Genomic DNA, 25,225 nt, shown 5'->3' with positions numbered 1-25,225 from the left:
GTCGTGGCTAGTTTTATTGCAGCAATATATATGGACTATGACTAAATGATTCACAGTTGAAAAGCACTATACTGGCAACAGCGGTTTTGCAAGTGACCCACTCACAGTTGGTTGGGCAGTATATTTGGTGGATACATTCTCCCCCCCCCCCCCCCTCCCCACAAGAGGGTGTACCAAAGGTTAGTGGTATAGTGTACTGCATGACTGAAGTGTAGATAATTTGGGGACGTCTGGGGCGTCTTCCTTCTGCGTGCACAGAATACGAGTTGCAGGGAGTAGGGAGGTTTCTCCCGCTTCGGGTAAGTGCAACTAATTGCGCAGGGCGGATTGTTTACAAGTCGGGTTCTTTGACTGACTCTTGGTTTGAAGCTTGTTTCCTTCTTTTATCTTGAAAAATATCAGATTTTAGGAGACCTTATTAGCCGAAATTACACTTTGGGCTGAGTCATTGAGGGCGACTAAGATGAAACATTGAGTACCTAAAGGACAAATAGAGCTGTAAGCAAGGTTTCCAGATGCACTATTCTCTTTTTCACTGGTGACACACAATATTGTAAGTCGTGTGTCTGGTGGTGATGTGCCATCATGATTGCTCATGGTATGGGGCTACACTAAGTTGTGGATATTCACACGTAGTGGAATTCCTTACTACAGCAGCAGTAACATAATTGGTATGTTTCATGGTCTCCACATTAATTTTAGTTTTTTTGTGGCTGCATGGTGAGAGCTTTGGGCACTATAGACACTCTGAGTATAGGTGGTGACAGTGAATATGCATTACTTGGACTAACCAGGATGATTTGATTTGGTCACAGGTTAGTTGGAGACATACAAATGTTGTAATCTGCGTGGCATACTGGGGTGGTGAGTAAGTTTATAGCAGTGGTAAATTATCTTTGAGCATAAGATGGTACAGCACTGAGACTTTGGATTTCTTTCTTACATGAGAAGGTGTGCTAGTGGAATGACAGTGTCTTGCAGCTATCCTATAGATAATTTGGGGTCAAAACCCTCCCATTTGGTTGACATTGATGATCAACGGAAAGAGACTATTAATTCCCTTAGACTACTATTACTTCTTTAGCCTTGATTAATTTATACAACCATTGTGAATAGTACCACGTCTTAAGTATTGTCAATACAATCCTAATTTGAGCACTGCGTCGTCTGCACTATACTCACTTAAATCAAATTGCATTATATTGACTGCATATTGATTTAATACATTTGTAACAGAGACTGTTTTTCGGTTGCTGTTGTTCTTAGAATGGTTCTTCTGTGCAAACAAGTTTTAATGAAACAGTGTTGTTATTTAGATTGTGGTTTGTTCTAACATACAGACGAGGTTTTCACTTCTGAATGAGTCCCATGTGACTTTGGATAATATGTACTGACCCGATCCTCTGGGCATATAGGGTTGTCTTAGTTGCATATATACAGGATCCATAGTAGGCTGGGCGGGACCTGGATATCAGGAGTAAAAGGGCTCAACCCACACAGTTGGGCCCAGTAGCCCCTGAGTGCCCCGTGGCCCTTCGAAAGGAGTGTTGACAACTGATAAATGCTTATTTGTGTATTTATCACAACAGTAAGAAGGCCAAATTTTTGTTTCATATCCCAGGACAGCAAAAGTGTCATGAGAATATTGTCCTAACAATTGCACCTAACAGTTACTTTACTTATGGAACCAACTCTCCTAATAGTCGCCATATCTCTTCAGTGTAATGTTACCTTCTTATTAAAGGTTGTGACTCCCTTCCATATTGAGCAATTGATTCCTCTACCAGCATTTTTTGCTCCCACAACCCTTTTGAAAGTGAGGGAGAGGCTACACTGGTTGGACCTCAAGAGGACTTTGGGTTTTCATATCGAGTCTCTTTGTTAGGTTTTCTTGAGTGATGACAGAGAAGACTGTGCAGAAGAAGATATGCCAGGTGGATAAACCTGCTGTGCAGTGGATAAGGAACAGTACCCTGGAGGCCGAAGAACACATTTTACCAGGGCCAAGGCTGATGCAACTGGGTGCCGGTTCTGGCATCCACCAAGCTATGACGTAGATATCCATGCTTGTGTTCACTAAGCATTTCTGCTGTGGCAATCAAAGCCCGCAGGAGACACAATACGCCTGCTTGGTTAGTCAAGACTTTTTGATCTGACTCCACCCCATGGACCATCCAACTTTGGGACGTTCTGCCTTGCTATCTTTTCAAAAGGTGAGGAATCCAGGGTTTGACCTATCTATCAGTAGAACAAGTTACTTACCTTCAGTAACCCTGTTTCTGGTGGATACTTTATCTAGCCACAGAGTCCTCACTGCTCTCTCGACCTTGTTTTGTGAAATGGCTTCTTCACCATCTAAAACATTCCCAAGTTAGAGATCAGCACACTATCACCAGCAGTTGTTTTACACTGCACAAAAGTGTGTAGAAAGGGAAAAAGACAATTAAAAACACCATCAGCACCTTGGGGTGGTGCTTATATGCAGCTCTGCTCCATCATTTCCAGAACAGTATGGAGCCAGTGCGGAGCTGCAAGAAGCCTCCCACCAAAACATGGAAGCACTGCTAAAACGTTCCCTGGATCCAGTTTGGTTCCTGTGGGCTACTCTAGAGATGAGGAATCTGCAATTAGATTAATTATCCACCAGAAAGTGTGTTGCCAAAGGTTAGTACCTTGTTTTTTAATGCTGGGCTTACACGTGTAAAGTTTAAACTTCTGCCTGAGATTTATTTTACTTCTGAGAAGCTCCATAGAATATCCATACCATGGAGGTGCCAGCTTCTGTTACTCCATAAATGAGCAAGTACGTCAGCGCTCTAAACAGCTACAGTTGAGAGACAAGTGTGTCTCTTTTCCGTGTCAGATTTTCGATTTTTATGTACAAGGGTGTGCAAAATACTTTTTTTTTATTTTTTTTTACAATTATACTCTTGCTCCAAATGTATGCTGACTTTGGTTTGTGATGTCTCAGTTTCAGGCGTAGCATAGGGCCTTACTTTAATAATGTAATCCTTTTGCTGACAGCCAGTAACCAACATCCCAACTTTCTTGCAGCCAAACCTGTATCCCACGGTGGGGCTTCAGACACCAGGTGAAGTGGTAGATGCGAACTTCGGGCAACATCCATTTGTATTTGATATTGAAGACTATATGCGGGAGTGGAGAACCAAAATCCAGGCCCAGATTGACAGATTTCCTCTGGGGGATCGGGAAGGCGAATGGCAGACAATGATACAGAAGTGAGTCCGTCTTGTTTTTAAGCATTGTAGATGGTTAAAGCCGGACAGTAAAAGTGTTTTATTTTTTCAAAAAAATATTTTAAAATTCCACGAACGTCAGTGAATAAATGTTATTTTAATTATGTCACTTTAAGGCTTATTTGCATATGAACTGCTTGCCCTGAATAACCTCAGGGACTATTTACTAAACATTCCTGAAATTGGGACTAGAAGTAATTACTTTTTACAGAGCCTATACCTGGACACCGTGTATGCAATTTAATTAACTCTGTCTAGTCCATTTCTGTGTCACTCTCTAACCAAAATGACAGGAAATCTAAAGAAAGTTTCAGGATTCTTTTTTTACTTTTTACAAAATCTTTTCCTGCATGCGTTTGAGGTCTTTTACTGTCTCTGCACATATTAAGGTGCGTGTAGCTATAAGTTTTGAGAATTGATACACACCACTAGGAAAAAGGCTTTTTTTCAGATTGCTCTCCAGTGTTATTAGTCAAAACTTCATCCTCTTCCAAACGGCATCTAAAACAGAAGTGCGGTGGCATGCATGTCTTGACATGCCTTTTATCTAGATGCTATCACAATTTGTGCTTCATTTCACAACATTGGCTACCTAAGAACATTTCTATGTCTTTTTATCTCATCTGACTTAGAAATATAGGAATTTCTCTCAGGGATTTCTCTCTATGTTCTGTATTCCTTGCTGCACTCTTTTGAAGAGAATTCCTTCCCATGCATGCAATACTTTCACAGAAAATGTTTTTTTCTTATGTTTTTTTGTTAAGGTGATGTATTTGGAGTACTGGATATTATTGTCGTTGTTGTCTCAATCAGTGTTAGACATGCCCTTGTAAACTGTGGTCACAAATAAGGTGCAGTGATTTAATCTGCCCTCTATATGGAAAATAGCGGGGCATTTTCCAGTTTTTGAAGGCCCAGATTCGTCTTTGAAAGTGTAAACTTCAAATTCATAAAAAGTTGGCTTAAAGAGAGTGGTCTGTTCTCAGAACAAAAGGTGGCTCCACCTATCATACCAATTCTAGCCATAGTCTTGTCTGTGAAACCAACGTCAATCTAAATCTAATTTGCCAGATTTTCCCACTTCTGGACTAGTAGGTTTCGAAATTTATATTTTCTCAAGTATGGCTCGACCCTGATTTCTCAGGTGCCATTTTGGTAGAAATATCTGCCTTCAAAATGGAGTATTTAGGTTAGAGAGATTGATTTTTTTCCCATTTCATCTTAGTCTTTCTAGATCCTTCAGGGTGATGTTTCCTGTCTTTGTTTTCTTTCTCTTCGCACATAACATTCCTAAAATAACCCCTGCCCTTCTCTTGTGTATTAAGACAAAGAACAGGACATCCTAATACACTGTCAAGCAATGCAAAAAAAAAAAAAAAAGTGAAATTCAGTGACACACGCAAATCCTGTCTCAAAGTAAGGAAAATGCCCTAAAAGTCAAATAAATTCTCAGAGATACAAATTAGAAAATAATTGCACTTTTTATCAAATGAATACTGAGAAAGATCAGCACACACACTGCAAATTACCCTGGTCTATTCAGACAAATACGACAGGAGAATGTCGGGGTTTTCGGAGTCTCCTGCTCTGCCCAGATGCGTCTCTGCAAGCCAGTCATCATATGCTTTCTCAATTGCACCTTTCCTTTCTTATACAGTTATAAAATGTTATATTTCTATTGTGTAAATGTTGCTTCTTAATAAGCAATTTTGTTTTTTAGGATGGTTTCATCATATTTAGTTCATCATGGATACTGTGCAACAGCAGAAGCATTTGCCAGATCTACAGACCAGACCGTACAAGAAGAATTAGCTTCCATTAAAAATAGACAAAGTAAGTCTAGAGTCAATGTTCAAATGCTCAAATGTCATGTGAGTTATATTAATTAGTTGATTTTATTGGATACTAAGCCTCTATCAGGTGTTTTTAACAAAAGCATTTTCTTATTTCTTCTGTTCTGCATCTGTGAATCTGAGCAAAGTGGAAAATTGTAAGCAGTGGTTGTTGTATAAGTGATAAAGTAGTGTTTGAGGTTGCATATCCTTTAGAAACTGGATCAGGTCTTAACGTTTTTACACCATTTTAATTTTTACTTTGATGACAGTCCAGCAATTGCATGAGTACCCAGGTACTTGAGTTTATATGATATGGTGAGACAATGTTATTTGCAAATATAACTGTTGCTTGCTTACTTTTGGTGAACACATTTTATTGTCATCTTGATGCTTTGGTTAGGAATGTCTGATTTTTAAATGAATTTATTTCATTATATTGAATACATTTGATAACCAATTACAATACCAACTGGATAGAAGGGGCAATAGAAATTTTAAAGCGAAACATGAATCTCTTTTGAAGTCTTAGTCTGCAGATCACAATCTGGGTTACAATGGTAAGAAGCACTCCTCCAAGAGTAAGATAATGTTTTTGCTTGAATAAAGAGGTATTGCCCTGCATTGGCCAGGAGAAGCCTATCTGATACAAGGAAGATACAGAGAAGGAAAGCGAATTGGAAAATATTCATGGAGAACATCTCCAGGTACTGAGATTTCTCAAGAGCCACATGATCCTGCAGTACAGCTGGGCAGGAGAAGAGCAGTATCTATTTTATGGTGATGCTTTATTGCATTTCTTCAAAGGAGATGGTAGACCTGCATCATCCCCACTCAACTACACGTCTGTCTGATGCTTTTATCCCTTAACTCATGCACCAGAAGGACCCTGGGAAGGTACCCTTTCTCACCCCGGCGTGGATTCTGTTCTGTTGACTAAGGAGGGTTTCCAGAAACATTTGAATCATCTAGGTCAACATTCTGATTTTTACTCTCAGGTTCTAGCATGAATTATTCATGCCAGCGGATTCCCCAGCCACTAGTAAATTCAGAGTCTTAACTCCCTGAAATTTTAGATACCTTTGAGTCTCCATAGTGAGTTTTGGCTCTCCGTTACATCTGTCCCATTGAAAAAAATTTAACCATGGCTTTGTCTGCCCCTAATCTGATATTGATGCCACTCTTGGTTATTGCCTTCAACACTGGACTCTCAATAGCAGTGTTGTTTGGGTGGTGGGTTTTCCAGCATTATGAATTTTTCCTCATGGGTGCTCCATAAGTCTGATACTTTTTAACATTTACATTGCTCTTTTTGCTGAGTTGGTCAGATCCTTTGGTTTTAACAGTCTCGTACGACAATGATATTCAAATCATCATTTCTGTCTCCAATAAATATGCTGAAACCCAAGTCAGATTCTGTCCCCATATGCTATTTCCACCTGAATGTAATCTCACTATTTGAAACTGAACTGCAAAACAACAGAAGTCCTCATGTTCACTGTTATCTTCCACTTGGTTCTCTCTGTGGTGTTGCGCTGACCTGGAACACACTCTGATTCCCACTAAATCTATAAGGAACGTAAAAGTCCTTTTTAGACTAAGAACTGTGTGTGGGGAGCCAAGTCAGTCTATTCAGCAGAACTTGCCTTTTGACCCTCCGAATGCTACGCAAAATGTTCTATTGCTCGCCTCTGGCTATTCACAAAACCATAGTGTAAACATTAATCACCTCTTGCCTGGACTAGGACAATGACCTATACCTTAGCATTTCAACACACCTGGTTCTCTGCCAACAGATGATCAAAACTCTGCTTCCCATCTTCTACACGATGTCAATGCTCGTTCTCAAATCTCCCCCCACATTAGAAATCTGCTCTGGTTTCCTGTGCAGAAACGAGCCCTGTTAAAATCCTTGTGTGTTTCTTACAAGACCCTCAACAATAAATGTCCCTCATATCTGGAAAAAAAAAAAAAACCTTATCATTCCACATGAGTGTTATGCTATGCTTGCCTGCAGTTGGCCATTCTACCATATATATCCTGCTGAATGATTGACGGTCGATCGTTCTCCTACCTGGCTTCCACTCTTCATCCGTAAACTCACCCCCCCCTCCCCCCCCCCCCCCAAGTTTCCAGATTTTGCAGCATTTCGATACCCTTTTCACTGTTATGGTTTGAGTTATACAATTTTGTAGGTTGCTTCATGAATTTACTTCTCCTGTAAAATAAATCTACTTGTCACATACCATGTAGTGCTGTGACATATTATGGCAGCAATCTCATTATATAGGAGCACTGATAATAGCCTCTCTGATTATGCCAGGGCTAATACTATAGTAAGGCTTGAATACTCGCTATGACTTTATTTTTGCCACCTTTCCGCAGATCTGCATACTTCGGCAGGGTTGGAATGAGTTTGAGTCTGTGCAAATCTACTAACATGAATGTTTAAAGGATTTTCACCAGCTCTCCTCTAATCTTTTGCCATTCTGAGAAAGTTTTGAAATGTACTCCTGACAAAGGCAGAAGGGGAAGTTCTTCCAGGGTTGGGGAAAAAAGTGGTTTGAAGAAAAGTGAACTTGTAAACGCTCAACAGATTTTCAAATGAGCAGTCTCTACATATGCATGTTTGCTTGTGTTAAAGTACAATTCACAAATATTTTCCAGGAGCATAATTTCCTGGTCTACTTCCGTAAAGTTTTGTGAATTTACCAAAGCCATAATTCTGCATAATGCAAAGACATATTCTATGGGTGCACTTTTGTGACTTTATTTAAGGATTGGGCCCCTGATAGGGTCTGAGGTTAACCAAGACCTTTTGTTTGTATTAAAATTCTATTTCCCTTTGTATTCTTCCGCAAGGAGCGTTTTGGCACACAAAGCAAGTTTGTTCAGTGCGAGGACCTACTGTGGTAATGAATGTTTTTTTGAGACCAACATGTTTGTTTTTGCTATTTGCCAGTATTTGTTCCAGTGGCGAGGGCCTGGCAGCTTCCACAACAATAAAGTGCCACAAATGCATGTTAAAACAAGGCCCTTATTGACAAAACCAAAAGACTTACCACCAATGTCAGATTGGTTGGCTTTTCTAATGCTTGTTTATTTTTATGTTTCTCATGTTGAAACTGATTATCCAATATGAATATTTTTGGGAAATACTAGCATGCATCAACACATTTTACTAAATGATGCTTCAAAGAAATAGTACCAAAAAATGCACATTCATTTGGAAAAACATTTTGTTAACTACTTGCTTTTTTCTGAACATTTTATTTTAAAAGCAAAGATTCATCAATCTTGCTTACAAGCTGCTGCAAAAATGTGCATCTAATCGGAGAGCATTTTGGGAGCATTATACATATTTTCATATTGTTAAATGTTTCAAATGTGTGTACACGTTTTTTTTTACTAGAATCACTGTGAGTAGTGCAGTGTGAGCTTATAACATTTATTTAGAGTGCTCACTCTAATAATAAAGGCTTTGCAATAATGTACCATAAATACAGGTTCAAACAGCATTGACATGTGGACACAAATATTACCTCAACTGCAAACCGTTCTCTATCCTGTAAACTGGCAGCCAAAGGGTTTGTGCTGCAGGGGGTTGAGTCTACTTGTCCCAAGGACAAGATAAACATGAATACTTGTTGTCCTTGACCCCAAACAATATGTCCGGGCGTCGGGCTACAAGACTTCGTCACCCCTGAAACATGCCTCCCATTTTATTTATTTATTTATTTTAGTTACCCAAAACTCACCAGCTGAGGATCAGCCCACTGATGTTTGCAGAGTGGCTCCCAAAGTTGGCCCGGAGCCCAATTTGGGTTCAGAGTACCTTGATCCTCTTTGCTTAGCACACGCTCTTTTAAAAAACACATTATGATAATGTGTCATACTCTTTCTGAGTTTCTAACCCATACCACCTCCTAGAGTAACATTTTACTCCTCAGTGCACTTCCAAGAGTCAAGTGCCCAAATGTGTACCTTGGTTATCTATTTGTATTGCAGTAGTAGTATTGTCTGGTGCAAGGGTAAATGACAGTCTACATACAGGTACTGGCCAGCAACCCCTGAACCCCTCCCCCCTAAAAAGAGCTTTCCAGTCCTGATGGCTTGAAGGATGCTTGCAGCTGGTAACCAAAGACTGGACTTCCAAGAGTTTTCTCACAAGGAGGTCCTAGTGTGAGATTACACTTCAGGTTTTCATGATATAGTTTTTTTTCATTAAATTTGTATACATTTTCAGATCCTTTGGAAGCCTGTGATTATCCATTGTCTCACACTAAGGGGGATATTACAACTTTGGACGAGGTGTTAATCCGTCCCAAAAGTGACGGTAAAGTGACGGATATACCACTAGCCGTATTACGAGCCCATTATATCCTATGGAACTCGTAATACGGCTGGTGGTATATCCGTCACTTTTGGGACGGATTAACACCTCCTCCAAAGTTGTAATAACCCCCTATGTGATTTCCCCAACTTAACCAATGTTACTTGTTCAGTTAGGTAGTAAACAAGTTTATTAGGACAATTCTCCATAAAACATTCTAAAACAATAAAAACATTTGTACAATATAAAATTTACTTAAAACCCACTTAACCCACCCACTCTACTGTAACCCACCCTTTAGACTCCGACTGCACATATAAAAAGAACAATTCCTACTGCCACATCTAGATAACGCATTTCAGACAGCAGCTCTACTGCCTCCACAGATCTATTGCCTCCACTCCTTTTACCGTTCTATATTTTAAAAACAGAGGTCTTAAAAACGTTAGTCGGCTAGAAATAAAAAAGGCACAATTCACAGATACGTGTAACAACATTTTACATCAAAGGGGCAAAAACCATTGTTATCCTGAATTATAGCACATTGGCTGGAAGATGAGTAAATAGGGTTGCAACACACTCTCACTCTTAAAATGTAATTCCGGAAGCTTCATCAGGTAAGGGAAGACCTTATCAAGGCCAAGAGTGCTTAATGCAAAACTGATAGTTTCTTTTCCAGGTACTCCAACTTGAGAGACTCCGCAGCTTTTGACGCAGACTCTTTCAAAGCTTGTTTACTGGGAAAGGGCGACCAGGTTAGAATTGTACCGTGCTCCAAGTGTAAATTCTCTAGGACCGTTCCTTAGTTTGTTTCTTACTTCACTTGCCCACCTTCTTTCACTACCTTGGATCTCAACAAAGTCTAGAGACCTTTGCCACGTTGCAGTCCTCTGAAAGTTTATTGAAGTATCTCAATGTTCAGGAGAACTCCACCAAATTGCAAGCGTTTGGATCAGTTCCCTCCTTATACCCTAGACCATGGTGTCTGGTGGCGTGGTAGCGCAGAACCCTCCTTAGAACCGCCCCCTACAACTGGTCCCGCTCACAGGAAGAGTCAAGGGAAAAAACCTCTGTGCCATACAGCGCCAAGGAGGGGGGGGGGGGGGGGAGTTTCCCTTTGTAGGCCTTCACTAAAGGGGTAAGAGCCAACCCTTCATATTTGAAGTTAAATCTAGTCAAACAACTAGCTTGCAGCAGGGACCTCTGCTTAATACTATCCATGTGCAAGTCACATTTTAAGTTATTTGTGAAGGTCAGGCCTAGATACTTATAGGAATCCACTAATTCCACCTCCTGAGCATATAGGACCCATCTGAAGCTTTTTACTTTTTTCCCCAAAGACCAACACCTTGGTTTTCTCTAGATTGATCTTGAGCTGATTCTGTATGCTTCAAGGGTGTGTAATTTCCGATGCAGGCCCACCGGAGTATAATCCAGTAGCACCAAGTCATCTGCATAGCAGAGGTGTGAGTTGTGCTGATTTCTAGCATTAGGGGATCAAGACTTTACATGATTTAAGGATGATGGGAGGTCTGCTAAAAATAAGTGAAAAAGCTGGGGGGCTAGGACACACCCCAGCCGAAGGCTTTTCTTGATGGGCATTTTCTGAGATAGTCAATTGTCAGTATGTAATGTTTGCAAAATGATAAGGAGATCCAAGGGACACTCCCAGGCAGCATATTTGCTTCATAGTATTTGCCTTTCTACTGAATCGAAGGCTGTAAGGAAGTCAACAAAACAACAGCAGACCCCCTAGCTCACTTCCGGGGCTTTCCAATTGATGGCCCATAAAGCAAAGCAGTGGTCTATGGTTGAGTGTCCCTCCCAAAACACCCACTTGCTCAATTGGGATAACCTTATGTTTAGAAGCCCAGTCCTCCAGCTTGGATAAAATAATTTTAACCGAGATGTCCAAAAGGCTAATAAGTCTGTAATGTGAGGGATCTGAACCATTCCCCCTTTTTAAGATGGGTTTCACTATTGACCTTTCTGTGATGGAGTGGGGATGCCAGTTGAGACTATCCAAAGGAACAAAAGGGAGTACGCCCTTACCCACCAATTGCTGTTTGATTTAATTATTGCTGGCAGGCTATTGTCCAGGCCTGCTGCTCTTGAGAGCTTTAACCTATCAATGACTGCCCTTGCCTCTCTTGCAGAAAACCAGGTAGAAGGGGCCTCTTTGATAGCTGTACACAAAGACCTGACTGGTGAGGAAGGGCTACCATACAGAACTTTCAAATATGCTGCCCATATGTCCTCAGGGATCATACATACTAGACTCCCCCCATTCCAGCCACCACACTCATTTACTTTTGCCCAAAACTCCAATGATCCCCTGATGGGATAATTTCCTGTATCTCGTCCCACTAACTTTGATAAAAGGAGGCTTTTTTCTCTTTTATCAGCTGTTTGTATTGGGACTTAAGCCTATTCAGCTCCTGATATAAAACTCTTCCTGGGCATAGCCTCACTTGTTTAGCTGTTCGTCTCGCCAGTCGTTTCATTTCCCGACAGGCTGGGTCAAACCAACCCCTCTCTACCGTAACCGTTTGCCTGTGAATCACGATTTATGACATTTATGACAATACAGCCCAACACATTAATCAAAATTTCATTAAACCAAGAAATTTTATTATCAAAGCCCAGAGTGAAAATCTCAGTATTTTGCATTAATTGGTAAGCCTCTAGAAGAGCAAGCTGCAGGGTCTAACCGAGTTGATAGCCTTTGTGGGTAGGATATCTCCAAAGGAAGTGTCCTCTCCACAGCCACTGGCTCGTAAAGGCAAAGGACAGCTGACGTGGCCCAGTGGTCGCTGCCCTCATACTTTAAAGTCTGTGAAGACACCAAAGTGCCAGGCAGGAGGAAACATATAGTCAATCTGGCCCGCCAGAAAGCCCTGCTGGAATGTTGCAACTGCTGGCATATCATTATCAAAACGGCCATTCAAGCAGACAAGACCGTTGTTCATCAACTTTTGGCTCAAAGCTTTGGCCTCCCGCTTGATGGAACCAGCAGGAAACAAGGGTGGAGAAATATGATATGGATTCAAAACATCTTTCATCTGTAGGTCCACGTGAGCAGGGTAAAGATGAGCATTGAAGTCCCCAGTCAGAATTACGATTGCTTCTGGAAACTTTGCTGTAATGTCATGAAAAGATTGGTCAAAGGATTCCAGCCAGACCTTCAGTCTCTAGTACTCTTCTCTATCAATATATATGTTTATGAAAAGTAAACACCTGCAAACATTGTTACTCGGGCCAAGTTCAGCCACAGAAAAACTGCATACCACTAGACCCATTGATAACCTGCAATAGTTTCTTGGTTACCTTGGTAGATATTAAGGTTAGGACCTCTGATGAAGCTCTGCCATTTCCTCGTCTCAACCCTTTGCTATTCAGTACCACAAAGCCTGCTATGGTCCTATCCTGTCTCAACCAAGACTTCTTGAGGAATATCTACATGGTAGGGCCTTATTCTTTCTTCCAATATACCACTCATCAAGACATGCAGAAAACCATGGATATTCCAACTTCTCAGATTGGGAGAGGGAGTCTCACTCTATGGGCTTTTGAGCCTGGCACCCCTTCCTCAGGATTCATGTTACCCTGTCCCCAGTCTGAGGCCTCTCTCTCTTCTAATAACCTGTTATTTACTAGTACCACCCTCAGCTTCTTATGAGGCTGGCTGTTTAGCCATGTTCTCCTAACCGTTGAAGGTTACAAATCATATGTATAGGGTGTAATCTGCTCCTGCTGGTTGGCGGCTAGCCCCGCCATGCATGGTTAGGAAAGAGGAGGGACTAGACTTTTGTTTAGGGATGATTAGAATGTTTTTTTTAAGTGTATAACTGGCTTGTAGGCCTACCTTGTCCAAGTCATCTTCCGCCTTCATTACCAACTGAGCGATGCAAGGTGAGATAAGACTTTTGACACTTCCCTTCCTAGGTCCTAGCTCTGGAACCCCTCAGAAATTGAGTTGTCTGTGGATATTTCTGAGAGTGAGGGGATTTGATGAAAAATATGAAGGCTATTTTGAGCGGTTTTTTGGGGGGTAACTTCCTATCTAGCTGCCCCGCACCCTCCCCCATCTAGCTACCACCCCCTTCTCTTACCACCTCCCCCACCCCCGCATATAATATCCAGCAACAATTCGGAGGGGCCAAACCCAAGCTTAGGTTGACTGTCTGGCCTAGTGGATGGTACATTAATATTCTTCTTGATGCCAGAGGGCTTGGGCATCTTTCCACTGGTGGGTACCAGAGACTTTTTATGTGAACTAATATGGCCGTTCGAAGTCTGAAGTGACTCTGCTTGAGCTTTTGTTGCAACCTGTGTAAGGGTAATTATGGCTTCTACGGCGCCACTCTGCTGCAGAGGGCAGCTTAAATGCTGTTCTAGCCTAGGACCACATGGCGATGGGGGGGTATAGACCTTCCCTTCATTCTGGGGCATTTTCCTTTACCTACTCCTGGTTTAGGAGAACTTCCTCTTCTTCTCAAACCTCTTAACCTCTTTGAAAGATCATAGCTTGAGGAAGACTTAAGGGAACAAAAAAGATATTGCCTCTTCCTAAATAGCATTGGTCATTTCTAGCCATAAACCGGGGCCTTCGATACTAACGGAGCCCCATTTTTTTCTGATGTGGTTGACCTTTGACTCACTGAGGCTCCGTGGGGGAGTACATTAAGACCCAATCCCTCATTTACAACTAACATGCCATTATTGGTATTAAGGCATTCAGACAAAATATCTTTTAAAAGCTTTGATTGGTCCACCTGGTTTGAGCGTATGGTCACCAGAGTTTCTAGGATGCCTTATAGAATCTATTGTATAAGCACCATTACGTCCAGCAGAGATGAGAAGTTGGTCTGCTAAATGCCGATGGACTCAGCCAGAGAGTCTTGGATTGCGTTGCAGGCCCCGTGCAGTGTGCCCTTTTGTAATGGTAGAATGCTCACCCATATGGAGGATGTATGATGTTTGAACTGAGTGGCCAGCACCTCCCTGATGTCAGAGGGGATAATGAAATATTAAGACGGGATGAGGACAGTCTTGGGTCCCTTTCCACGATGGGCTGTGGGGAGACCTCCAGAGTATTATCTAGTTGGGCCGAATTATTTGCCAAATGCATCCCCCCTTTTCCTGGACGGGGGGCACTAGATATCCCACTTGATAGAAAAGATGAGCCGACGTTGAAATGTTTGGAAACAAAGTTCCTGATTGATTTATCCACCCCCCACCTTCATCTTTTTACAGGGCCTCCCTTGAGCACTCCCTTTTGAAGCTCCTGACAAAGTTCTCTTTTGACAAAGAATTCGGACGGCACACACTAAAGGAGGGATCCATATTAGACAAGGGAGAAAATACTTTAGTCAATCGTGAAGTTCTCGGAGGAGTCAAGGCAAGATGAAAGAGGAGGAAAGAAGCACTTGCTTCCTCCTTTTACACACTAAGGCTCGCCATTGCCACCACACAACACCACACCTTGCTCTGCCAGAGCTGCTTACCAATCTGGATGCCTGGGGGTGCCGAGGTGGAGAGAGGGTGGTGAATAGCCAGTTCCTTTTGGGGAGATTCTTAGCTGAGTATCAGTTAAGGTGAGGTATTATGAGGCGAATTAATATGAGGGAGAGGATCTACGCCAGGCCTCGAAAAATCATACAATTGTTACTAGACCTGCAACTTAAATAATCTACTTGACCTAACTGTAATGTCCTTGACTTCTAAGCGGGTCCCAAATTGTGTGAACCTAGGAAAATAGTTTACAGAGTCGACTTTTTCTTCATTCTCACATTTGATTGCACCTTCAAATATGTCAGCTCAGCATTTCTGCCGATCAAAAAAAAACCTCTTTTGTTTGATTAAGTAGACTAATGTTTGCTGCATGTACTACAAGAATCTCACCCACGTATAGGGGACATACGACTTGCTTTTAGTTTACTAACAGCACTGCATCATGGAAGGAGTGTTTCTCAATTTGTTTAAACACTATCTTTTAATAAATATATTACTAAACCATGATGTGGTATCATATTGCCATCTACACACAGTAAAGTTCCAATAAATGTCCAAAAACCACTTACTTGCAGTTTTACTGGTAAAACTACATAGTGTATTTACAATCTGTGAAAATTGAGTTTCAGAAAACATATCCTTTGCACATCAACATGTAAAGTATTCTGATTTGTTTTCATCCTATTAAAATCATTTTTCATCACATAGAAATACAAAAATTGGCTTTCACAACAACTGAAATATATTTTGAAATGATTGTACAGTTAACTTAGTCATTCAAATGTTGTGTCTTAGGAAAAACCTGACACCCTATAACCTTTTATTTTACACTCTAAACAGCAGGTCACACAGTTCACCTTACAAAGTCCCGGAACTCTGCAGTCAAAAGGGAAATTAATTGTAAGACTGACTTTTGACCTCTGTCTACACAGAGAAAATCTGACATACAAGAACAAGATTAAAGGAGCCTTTTATTGCTCCTCCACTTTCTGAGTGAACAGAACATTTGTACTTTGTCAACTCACCAAAAGGGGAGAGTAAGTCCTAAAAATAGCTGGACATGATCAATTATGACACACCATAGCGAGTGGTTGAGTATATTTTTTGAGCCCTGTACATGTCTTGGAGGTACTGGATTACGTGAGGTCCCTGGGACCAGTTTTGGGGGGTGGGGTGCCCACCCTGCCACAAGTCCAGATCCCCCCCTCCCTCACTTCTGGGCTCCCCAAGGGGCTACAACACAGTGGAGGAAGGATGCCTATCACACTCACCAGGCTACCCGGAACCCAAGGCTCCTCTCCAATGTGGTCCTCCCTAAAGGGCTTAGTATAAGTACCATCTTTATGCCTCCGCTGGCTCCTGAAGAGAAAGGAGGGGTTCTGCTCCATAGAGAAGCTTGTCCTTCACTTCACGATCCTCAGACCTGTTGCCACTAGAGTTCTGATATTTCGGTGTCCCTCGGTGTCCACAGGCAGCACTAGCACAGGATTTGGGAGTGCTTTAGAAGTACTTGGCCGCAGGGATGGCTGAATGTGAACGGACACCTGCTCGAGCTGGCGTTGAAAGAAGCAAAAGTGGGTGGGCGGGCACGAGCGCAGCAGTAGTTTTCAGGACATTCCCCATCCAAGCAGATACTATCTCATTGGTCTTTCCTTGCAAAATTAACTTGTAGAAGGTAACATGTTTGGGCCCTTTTAGCTTAAAAGAAGACTTAAGGTGCACTCCTCAAGCAACTAATGTACTTTTGAGAGGAACAGACACAAGAAGCTTTGCACATTAAAAGACCAGGAGAGTTTGGTAAGGCAAGTGATGGCAAGAACAGAGGCAAAATGGAGACAAGTGTGGAGAAAAACTGCAGAAGGACGTAAAACGACATCTTGAAAATATAAGGGATGTTGGCACACCTAGCTCAAAACCATTGTCTACTTCATGGCAGGCCTGGACATTTGGAGTTAATAGTTAATTGTTTTTAGTCTGCTGTCATGTCTTCCAATACAGTGGAGGAACTCAATAAAGGCAAGATAGGTCATGCCCTCTGAGTGTCATTGATTCAGTTTCCGGCAGTAGTCCCCTTGTGCAGGAACACTAGGTATTAATTTTTGGGGTTGCGTTTTAGTAATCATCTAAACTACAACTGATCTATAAATCATGCAGATTTCTGAAGAAAACATAGCATTTTATGAGTGTGACTAAGAAACAGGCAATCCATTTTATTCTCACCATTATTTTATGTGTATTACTCTTTTTATATTTGTACTCTGTAAGAGCCTCAGGTAAGAAAGAGCTTGTAATGGACAGCTTTGAAACTCTGTTTCAGGTTGAATTGTATATTAAAACTATTTTGCTGGCTTGCAGTAAAAGAGAACTGGTTTTTCAGTTTTGAGCTCATTCAGGAAGGTGAAGCAAAAGGGTAAATTGTTATTTTTGAGAACTTTGGAAAGAGCCGGTCCTGTTCCAGTGGTTGCACTATATAAATGTTCCTGGTTGAACTTGAAGTTAGAAATTTGTTTACCTTGAACATGTCACCTGTCTAGGAGCGGAAGAGAGGGCAATTTAAAAGCGTAGTTTAATGTAGCGTGGATTTGACCCGAAGGTATTAGTGCGCATTACATGATCACCAATTACACTACAAAAGGTCACATTCATTTTCACAATGAGATTAAGTGCTTTGCCTGAACCATAGGATGTTGAGTCAATGCCGAGAAACGAACATGGTTCTCCAGTTCCAAAGTCAGCAGCTCTGACCGTAACGCCTCATCCTCTCCTGTACATACATTTACAGCTTAAGACGTGGAAGTTTCCTGCACATTTTCACACACCTATTTTGTGTTACGCTAATAGTTCTGAAGGCATATCATATGCATAATGAATTGATTATGAATAGGGCTTGTTATTTTATGATCACTACTTTTTGACATTCCTGCCTTTATTTGCCCATATATTTTCACATCTGGTAGATATGTATCAATGTAAATTTTTCTTGGGTTAAAAAAATGTATGTAGCATCTCTTATTTTTTCACATTTATTAACTGATGAATGTATACTCTGTCCGATTATTTTAGGATTTTAGTGTGCTAAGAAAAAGAAGTTCCAAATCATAATTTTTACGAATTAATTTCACTGATGAATATGCACTCACACTTCGATATCAGTAAGGGTTTAGAATGCCTAAACACCCTTAAACAAAAAAAACAATACGCTCTGCGGAAAGCAGTTGCATTATAGCAATAAGGTGATGAGTAATAAACATCTATTTTTTCTTCATTCGGCAAACCTGTCACATAATAACTGCCTGTGCTCATACTCTGAATCTGCACAGAGTGCGCCCAGGTTGTCATGCTTAACAGCATGGAAACACCCAAAAAGAAGAATAGTGTTTGTATGTTTTCATTTTTTTGAAATTGAGACAGGAAAACATATTTATTTGTGTTATGAAATGTTTTAAAATGTAGCGTCTGCAGATAGCTAATAAGATTGCTCCAAAATCTTACTTTGACTACACTGAGGGAATATCACTGTAAAAAGCATGCATATTTATCCATGGTTCAATTGTCCTCCTTCCGTTAGTCTTGTCTCAAACATAGAGCCCTTAAAGGGAATGAAATGGAAAGAGAACGTGCAATTTAGAATGTATAGTACTTGTTAAAATCTTGTGGTGGATAAAGGCTACCCTTCCCTTTTTGTCTGCCTTGTGTATGTTGATAGTAGTGAGAAAGCTATTTTTCAAATCATTGAAATCTATCCAGTTGAGCACGATATTCATAGTTGCGAAGACATTTCTGTTTAAAAGTAAAGTTGACAGCTTTGTTTTACATAGTTGCTGTGAAAGGGTAGAGGTAGAAAGCAAAGCGTAGGAATAGAATATATAAGGTTGGAGCATAAAAAAATCTTTCTCTACATCTTTAGCAGGTGCACGACTTCTAAGCCAGCCGTATACATGTATGTGGATTATAATACTGTTGATACTTTATTCCTAATATCTATTTAATGTACATACATTTACAATTCCTGCAGGTATGCTAAATGTACGTATACGAACTGTACTAAGTATGTTTGCCTGCAACTGTGGTCCCGGAAACATTCTCCAAAAAGCTTTACATTTTTTCACCCAAACTGTTTGTGCTAAAATCATTTTGAAGGTAAAGAGTCAAGTACACTATGTTTGATTTAAATTTGTGTTAATACAGTGTGTAAATGTTATGTATTTGTTATTGCGCTTTAAGACTAAAACCAGTAGTGTGTTTTTTATGTAAGTGGTACCTTTTGGTTTGATCATCAAACTGACTTTCTAATTTGCTGACCAACAGGAATTCAAAAACTGGTGTTAGCAGGAAGAATGGGAGAAGCCATTGAAACAACACAGCAGTTGTACCCAACTTTACTAGAAAGAAATCCTAATCTTTTCTTCACACTAAAGTAAGTAATTTATTTGTCAACTACACCTATTCTTACAAAGGATACTTGTATTTTTGTTCCTTTGTTATCTGTAAACGTCTAATCCAATTTTGTTCCCTGTGTATTCATTCAGTATTGCGTTATGTCAGGACTTTCCTGTCATAATTAAAGAACACACATCAGTGAGCATTATTTTTAAGTCCAATATGTTACAGAAATTTACTTGAACTTATTTTTATAATATCCAGTGTTGTATGAGCTTTGGAATAATTAATTCCTTCATTAGTGTAGCGATAGCCTGCACATTCCAAATGAAGTTTTACTTAAAAGCTTTATTGTAGCCCTGATGGATCATGATGTTGCGGTCACCCTACAATGGCTTCATAGACGTGCCCCCAGCCAGTGCCTAAAACATAGAATATCATTATGTCAGAAGTGACATCACACACATCTAACCTGCACATATTTTCCATCCTAATAATGATTAAAAAAGCAAGAATAAAATAATAATTGCCAGGCTTGGCCAATCCACAAAAAAAACAATTCAGGAAGAAATATTAACAAAGACTGTCACTGGAGTTTTGTAGGATTCTGGCACTCTATATAGAATACCAAAATGAGGTATACTATGCAGAGAGTCCAGCTGTAGGAAAGTACCCTCTTTCTTGGCATGGTTACCCCCATTTTCTGCCTTTTGTCAGTGTGTTTGACTGTCTACTGGGATCCTGCTAACCGGGACCCCAGTAGTTTTGCTCTCTCCTCTAAACTGTACCTTTTTCTTCCCACAATTGGCATACTGGTCCCCCCCATGTAAGACCATAGTATAAGGTACCTAGGTACCCAGGGCATTGGGCTTCCAGGGAATCCTTATGGGCTACAGCAGGTTTCTGCCACCCTTAGGGAGCCCATGCAAAGGGTTCTACAGGCCTGCCATTCCAGCATGCTTGAAACGGGTGCATGCACCCATTTTCACTACAGGTCACTTCACCACGTCACTGTAAGTCACCCCTATGGTAGGCCTTCTCAGCCCAGAGGGCAGGGTGCAGGTACCGGAGTGTGAGGGCACCTCTGCACTAGCAGAGGTGCCCCCTCAAACTCCAGATCCATTTCCTGGACTTTGTGAGTGCGGGGACGCCATTTTACATGTGTACTGAACATAGGTCACTACCTATGTCTAGCTACATAATGGTAACTCTGAACCTGGGCATGTTTGGTATTAAACATGACGGAATCATACCCCAACAGGGATGTGGAATTCCTATAGCCCGACGCCCGGGACATCTTGTTTGGGGTCAAGGGCAACAAGTTTTTATGTTTACTTTGTCCTTGGGACAAGTAGGCCCAGCCCTCTGCAGCACAAACCCTTTGGCTGCCTGTTTACAGAGAGTGGAACTCTCTGCAGTTGAGATAATGTGTTTCCAAAAGATAATGCTGTTCGAACTTGTATTTATGTTTCATTATTTGAAAGCCTTCATTGTTAGGGTGAGTGCTGTAAATAAATGTTTTAAGGTCACACTTCACTACTGACGTTGGTTCCAGTACAAAAAAAAAAAAGTGTATACACATGTTTGAAAAGTTTAGGCTATGAGGCTAAGTATATTGCTCCTAGAATGCTCTCTGATTAGATGCAAATGAAGTGTCATTTAGTAAAATGTGTTGATGCATGCTAGTATTTCCCAAAAATATTTCTAATGGAAAATCAGTGGAACCATTTTCAACACGAATATGGGAAGCATGAAAATAAACAAACACTGACAAAGCCAACTGGTCTGACATATTTTTATAAGTCTTTTAGTTTCATCAATGCGTGTCTTGTTTTGACATGGCTTTTGTAACACTTTATTGTTGTGGGAGCTACCAGGCCCTCAACATTGTAACAAACACTGGCAAAACCCCCCCCAAAAAGTTTTTGAACTCTAAAAGCACACGTTGCCACCAGTGGCATAACAAAGGCCCCGAAGCCGCCCTCCACGGGGCCCCTTCAGCACAGAGCCTGCCCTGAGTGAGTCTGGAGAGGGGGCTCCTCCATGTTTTTTGCAAAGGGGCACCCTCCAGTTTCGTTACGTCACTGATTGCCACTGTAGTTCCTGACCCTGAACAAAACTACTTTGTGTGCCAATATGCTCCTTGTGGAAGAGCACAATGCGATCACTCACAGTAAAGCCAGCCGAAAGAGAGAGAAATAGAAGTTTAAGAAAAACAAAATGTCTTTGTTAACACCAGACCTAATTAGGGACCAAGACCCACATGTAGGTAGCTTTTTGCATGCCGCAAACAGCGACTTTCGCTGTTTGCGACGTGCAAAAAGCACATTGCGATGCACAAACCCAGTTTTGCGATTCAGTAACCTGGTTACCGAATCGCAAAATGGGTTTGCGACTCGCAATTAGGAAGGGGTGTTCCCTTCTTAATTGCGACTCGCAGTACAATGTAGGATTGTTTTGTGACCGCGAACGCGAGCGCAAACCAATCGCAGTTTGCACCAATTTCAAATGGGTGCTAACACTTTCGCAAAAGGGAAGGGGTCCCCATGGGACCCCTTCCCCATTGTGAATGTCACTGTAAACATTTTTTTCAGAGCAGGCAGTGGTCCTGTGGAACACTGCCTGCTCTGAAAATATGAAACGAAAACGTTTCATTTCTAGTTTTTGTAATGCATCTCGTTTTCCTTTAAGGAAGCAGTCACAGACATGGTGGTCTGCTGTCTCCAGCAGGCCACCATCCCTGTGAGGGCCGCTATTTGCAAGGGGGTTGCAAATTGCGACCCACCTCATGAATATTCACTAGGTGGGCATTTGCGAAGCCCTTGCGAATCACAGATGGTGTCAGGGACAACATCCTACATTCAGATTTGCGACTCGCAAATCTGAACCTACCTACATGTGGCCCCAAATTCTTAAAGTCACAAAAGTGCACCCATGGTATATGTCGTACCCCTATAAAATATTTGTGAACTGTATTTTAGCATGGGTAAATATGCATGTGTAGATTTGCTCATGTGAAAATCTATTGAGCATTTGCAAGTTCATTTTCCCTCCGGCCACTTTCTTCCCAACCCTGGAAGAAGCTCTAATTCTGCCATTGTCAGGAGTAAATGTCCAACCTTTCTTATTATGGGAAAATATTAGAGAGAAGCTGGTGAAAATCTTTAAAACATGCAGGTTAGTAGGTTTGCAGACTCAAAGGCATTCCAGCCCTGGAACTATTGCTTACTGCTTCCTCCAGCCCCAGTATGCAGATCTGCAGAAAGGTGACAAAATAAGGAAATTGCTACAGTAGGGATTGAAACTGCAAGTATTCAAGCACTACTATGGTAGTAGCCCTGGCATAATCAGAGAGGCTATTATCAGAGCTCTTACATAATGAGATTGCTGCCATAATTTGTTGCCACACTACATGGCACCAAAGGGACAAGTAGATCTTTTTACAGGACAAGTAGATTTGAGAAGCAACCTGTCCCCTGGACAAGTAGATATTTTAATAAATTCCACATCCCTGCCCAATACTGTTGCAAGTAATTAAAGTATGATTCCATGCACTCTGAGGACCACCAGCATTGCTACCACAAGTCTTACAGGGTTTTCCGAGCAGCCCAGCTGCTGCCACCCCTCAGACAGGTTTCCTCCCTCCTGCTGCTTGATCTGATTGAGGGGAGGTGTCCTGGGAAGACAATCTTGTACTCAGAAGCAAGGACCCCAAACCTGGTGCTACCAGGAGGTTGGTAGTACCTCTGCAGTATAGAGAATTTTGTTGACACTTGCACATGACATACCCCTAGCAGGTCACCTGAGGCAAAGCCAAACTTGAGGCAGACGTGTCCCACACTTTCACTGGCCCCATATGTGTGAAGATAAAAGGAGTTTTGTTGCTCCTGTGTCACCGGTCAAGCCAGTGGTAAGACAGGTGGCACCCCAAAGCCCCCCCTAATTCCACTACCAGTGGTTGGAATTCTCTTTGAAAGGGTTGGGGTGGATATAGTTGCCCCCCTAGACCCACCCACTGCCTCTGGAAACAGATTAATGCTGGGGATGGTGGACCAGGTCACTAGGTATCCAGAGGCTATAGCTCTATGGACCACTATAGCTCCTGCAGTGGCAAAGGCCTTCCTGCGAATCTTCTTCAGAGTGGGCTTCCCAAAAGAGGTGATATCAGAGAGAGGTACAGACTTTGTCGGCATACCTCAAGGCCATGTGGAAGTAATGTGATGTAACCTACAAGTTGACTACCCCTTACCACCACCCCCAAACCAATGGTTTGGTTGAGAGATTTAGTAGAAAATAAAAAACTCTCAAGGGCATGATTTTGGGACTCTGAAAAACTCAGGATGGGATGTTTGCCTACAGGAGGTTCGTCAGAAGGGAGTGGGCTACAGCCCCTCGAACTTCTGTTTGGACACCCTGTTAGGGGCCCACTTGTAAGGAAAGGATAAGAGCAACCTCTCAAGCCCCGTATACAAGACATTGTGGATAACGTACTTGGCCTCAGATCTAGGATGGCTGAATATATATTAAAAAAGGGCACTAAAAACCTTCAGGCCAGCCAATAACTGCAGAAGCAGTGCCATGACCCAAAGGCTGTCCTAACAGTTTACCAGCCAGGGCAAAAAGTGTGGGTCCTGGAGCCTGTGGCTCCCAGGGCACTCCAAGACAAGTGGAGTGGACCCCATACCATAGTGTAGAAAAAGGGTGAGGCCACCTATTTGGTTGACCTAGGGACTCCCAGAAGCCCTCTCAGGGTGCTTCATGTGAACAACTTTAGGCCCTACTATGAAAGGGCTGATATGACCCCACTCATGGCCACTGACGAGGGACAAGAAGACGAGAGTGACCCTCTCCCTGACCTCTTCTCCAACACTGCAGCTGATGGCTCAGTGGATGGAGTTGTCCTAGCAGACTGTCTTTCTGAATCTCAGAAAGAAGACTGCAGGAACCTCCCAGGGCAGTTCTCAGAACTGTTTTCTATGACACCTGGTCAAACAAAATGGTGTGAACACACCATTGATACAGGGGACAGTTTGCCTATCAAAAGTAAAATTTACAGGCAACCTGACCATGTCAGGGACTGCATCAAGGCCAAAGTGCAAAAGTTGCTGGACCTAGGAGTCATTGAGCACTCTGATAGCCCCTGTGCTATCCCAGTGGTGCTGGTCCCAAAACCCTTCTCCCAAAATGGGAAAAGGGAGATGAGGTTCTGTGTTGATTACAGAGGGCTCTAGCAACACAAAAGAATGATGGACAGAGTGCCGAACAATGCAAACACTCATCCCCAGTCACAGATCTGGGTTTAATCCATCGTTCTTTTACTCACCATGCCACCCCAGTTTGGACCCAGCCATATGCAAATCAGTCTTGACCCTGTTCCTCCTGGGAACAGTCCAGCCCGAACTGCCACGCCAGGACCTCCCTGGACCGGAAACAAGCATCCTGGGACCGGTTTCAGGGTATCACCCTTCATCAGCCAGGCTAGTTTGAATCCAGTGGCACAGTGAACAAGGGACCCACGTCTGGGCATACCCTTCCCACTTAGGGCAACTTTAGCAACACAAAAGGATGATGGACGGAGTGCTGAACAATGCAAACACTCACCCCCCAGTCACAGATCTGGGTTTATAGAGGGCTCAACACTGTCACCAAAACTGATGCTCATCCTATCCCTAGGGCAGATGAGCTCATATATTCACTGGCATCTGTCAAGTATCTTAGCACATTTTATCTGACTGCAGGATATTGACCGGTCAAGTTATCAGATGATGCTAAAGCAAAAACTGCATTGGAGGGCATTATCACTTCACAGTGATGCCCTTTGGTTTTAAAAATGTGCCTACCACTTTTCAGAGGCTGGTGAATACAATCCTCCAAGGTTTGGAAGCCTATAGAGCAGCTAATCTAGATGA

At 42.0% G+C, this 25,225-nt stretch overlaps 1 protein-coding gene across 2 annotated transcripts in view; it reads left to right on the top strand.

Annotated features, from left to right (window-relative positions):
• The window catches only part of RANBP9 (RAN binding protein 9), a 365,177-nt gene that overhangs the window by 235,882 nt on the left and 104,070 nt on the right, over nucleotides 1–25,225 (top strand). For both annotated transcript variants that reach the window (XM_069218155.1, XM_069218146.1), the window contains 3 exons: nucleotides 3,055–3,239; nucleotides 4,978–5,090; nucleotides 19,245–19,353. In XM_069218155.1, the coding sequence (XP_069074256.1) occupies nucleotides 3,055–3,239; nucleotides 4,978–5,090; nucleotides 19,245–19,353 (407 nt within the window). The remainder of the gene's footprint in view (nucleotides 1–3,054; nucleotides 3,240–4,977; nucleotides 5,091–19,244; nucleotides 19,354–25,225) is intronic.

Source organism: Pleurodeles waltl, chromosome 2_1 (genome assembly GCF_031143425.1).
Source record: "Pleurodeles waltl isolate 20211129_DDA chromosome 2_1, aPleWal1.hap1.20221129, whole genome shotgun sequence".
Lineage (NCBI taxonomy): Eukaryota > Metazoa > Chordata > Amphibia > Caudata > Salamandridae > Pleurodeles > Pleurodeles waltl.
Note: the sequence above shows the minus strand (reverse complement) of the source record. Positions and strands in the feature narration are given on the sequence as shown.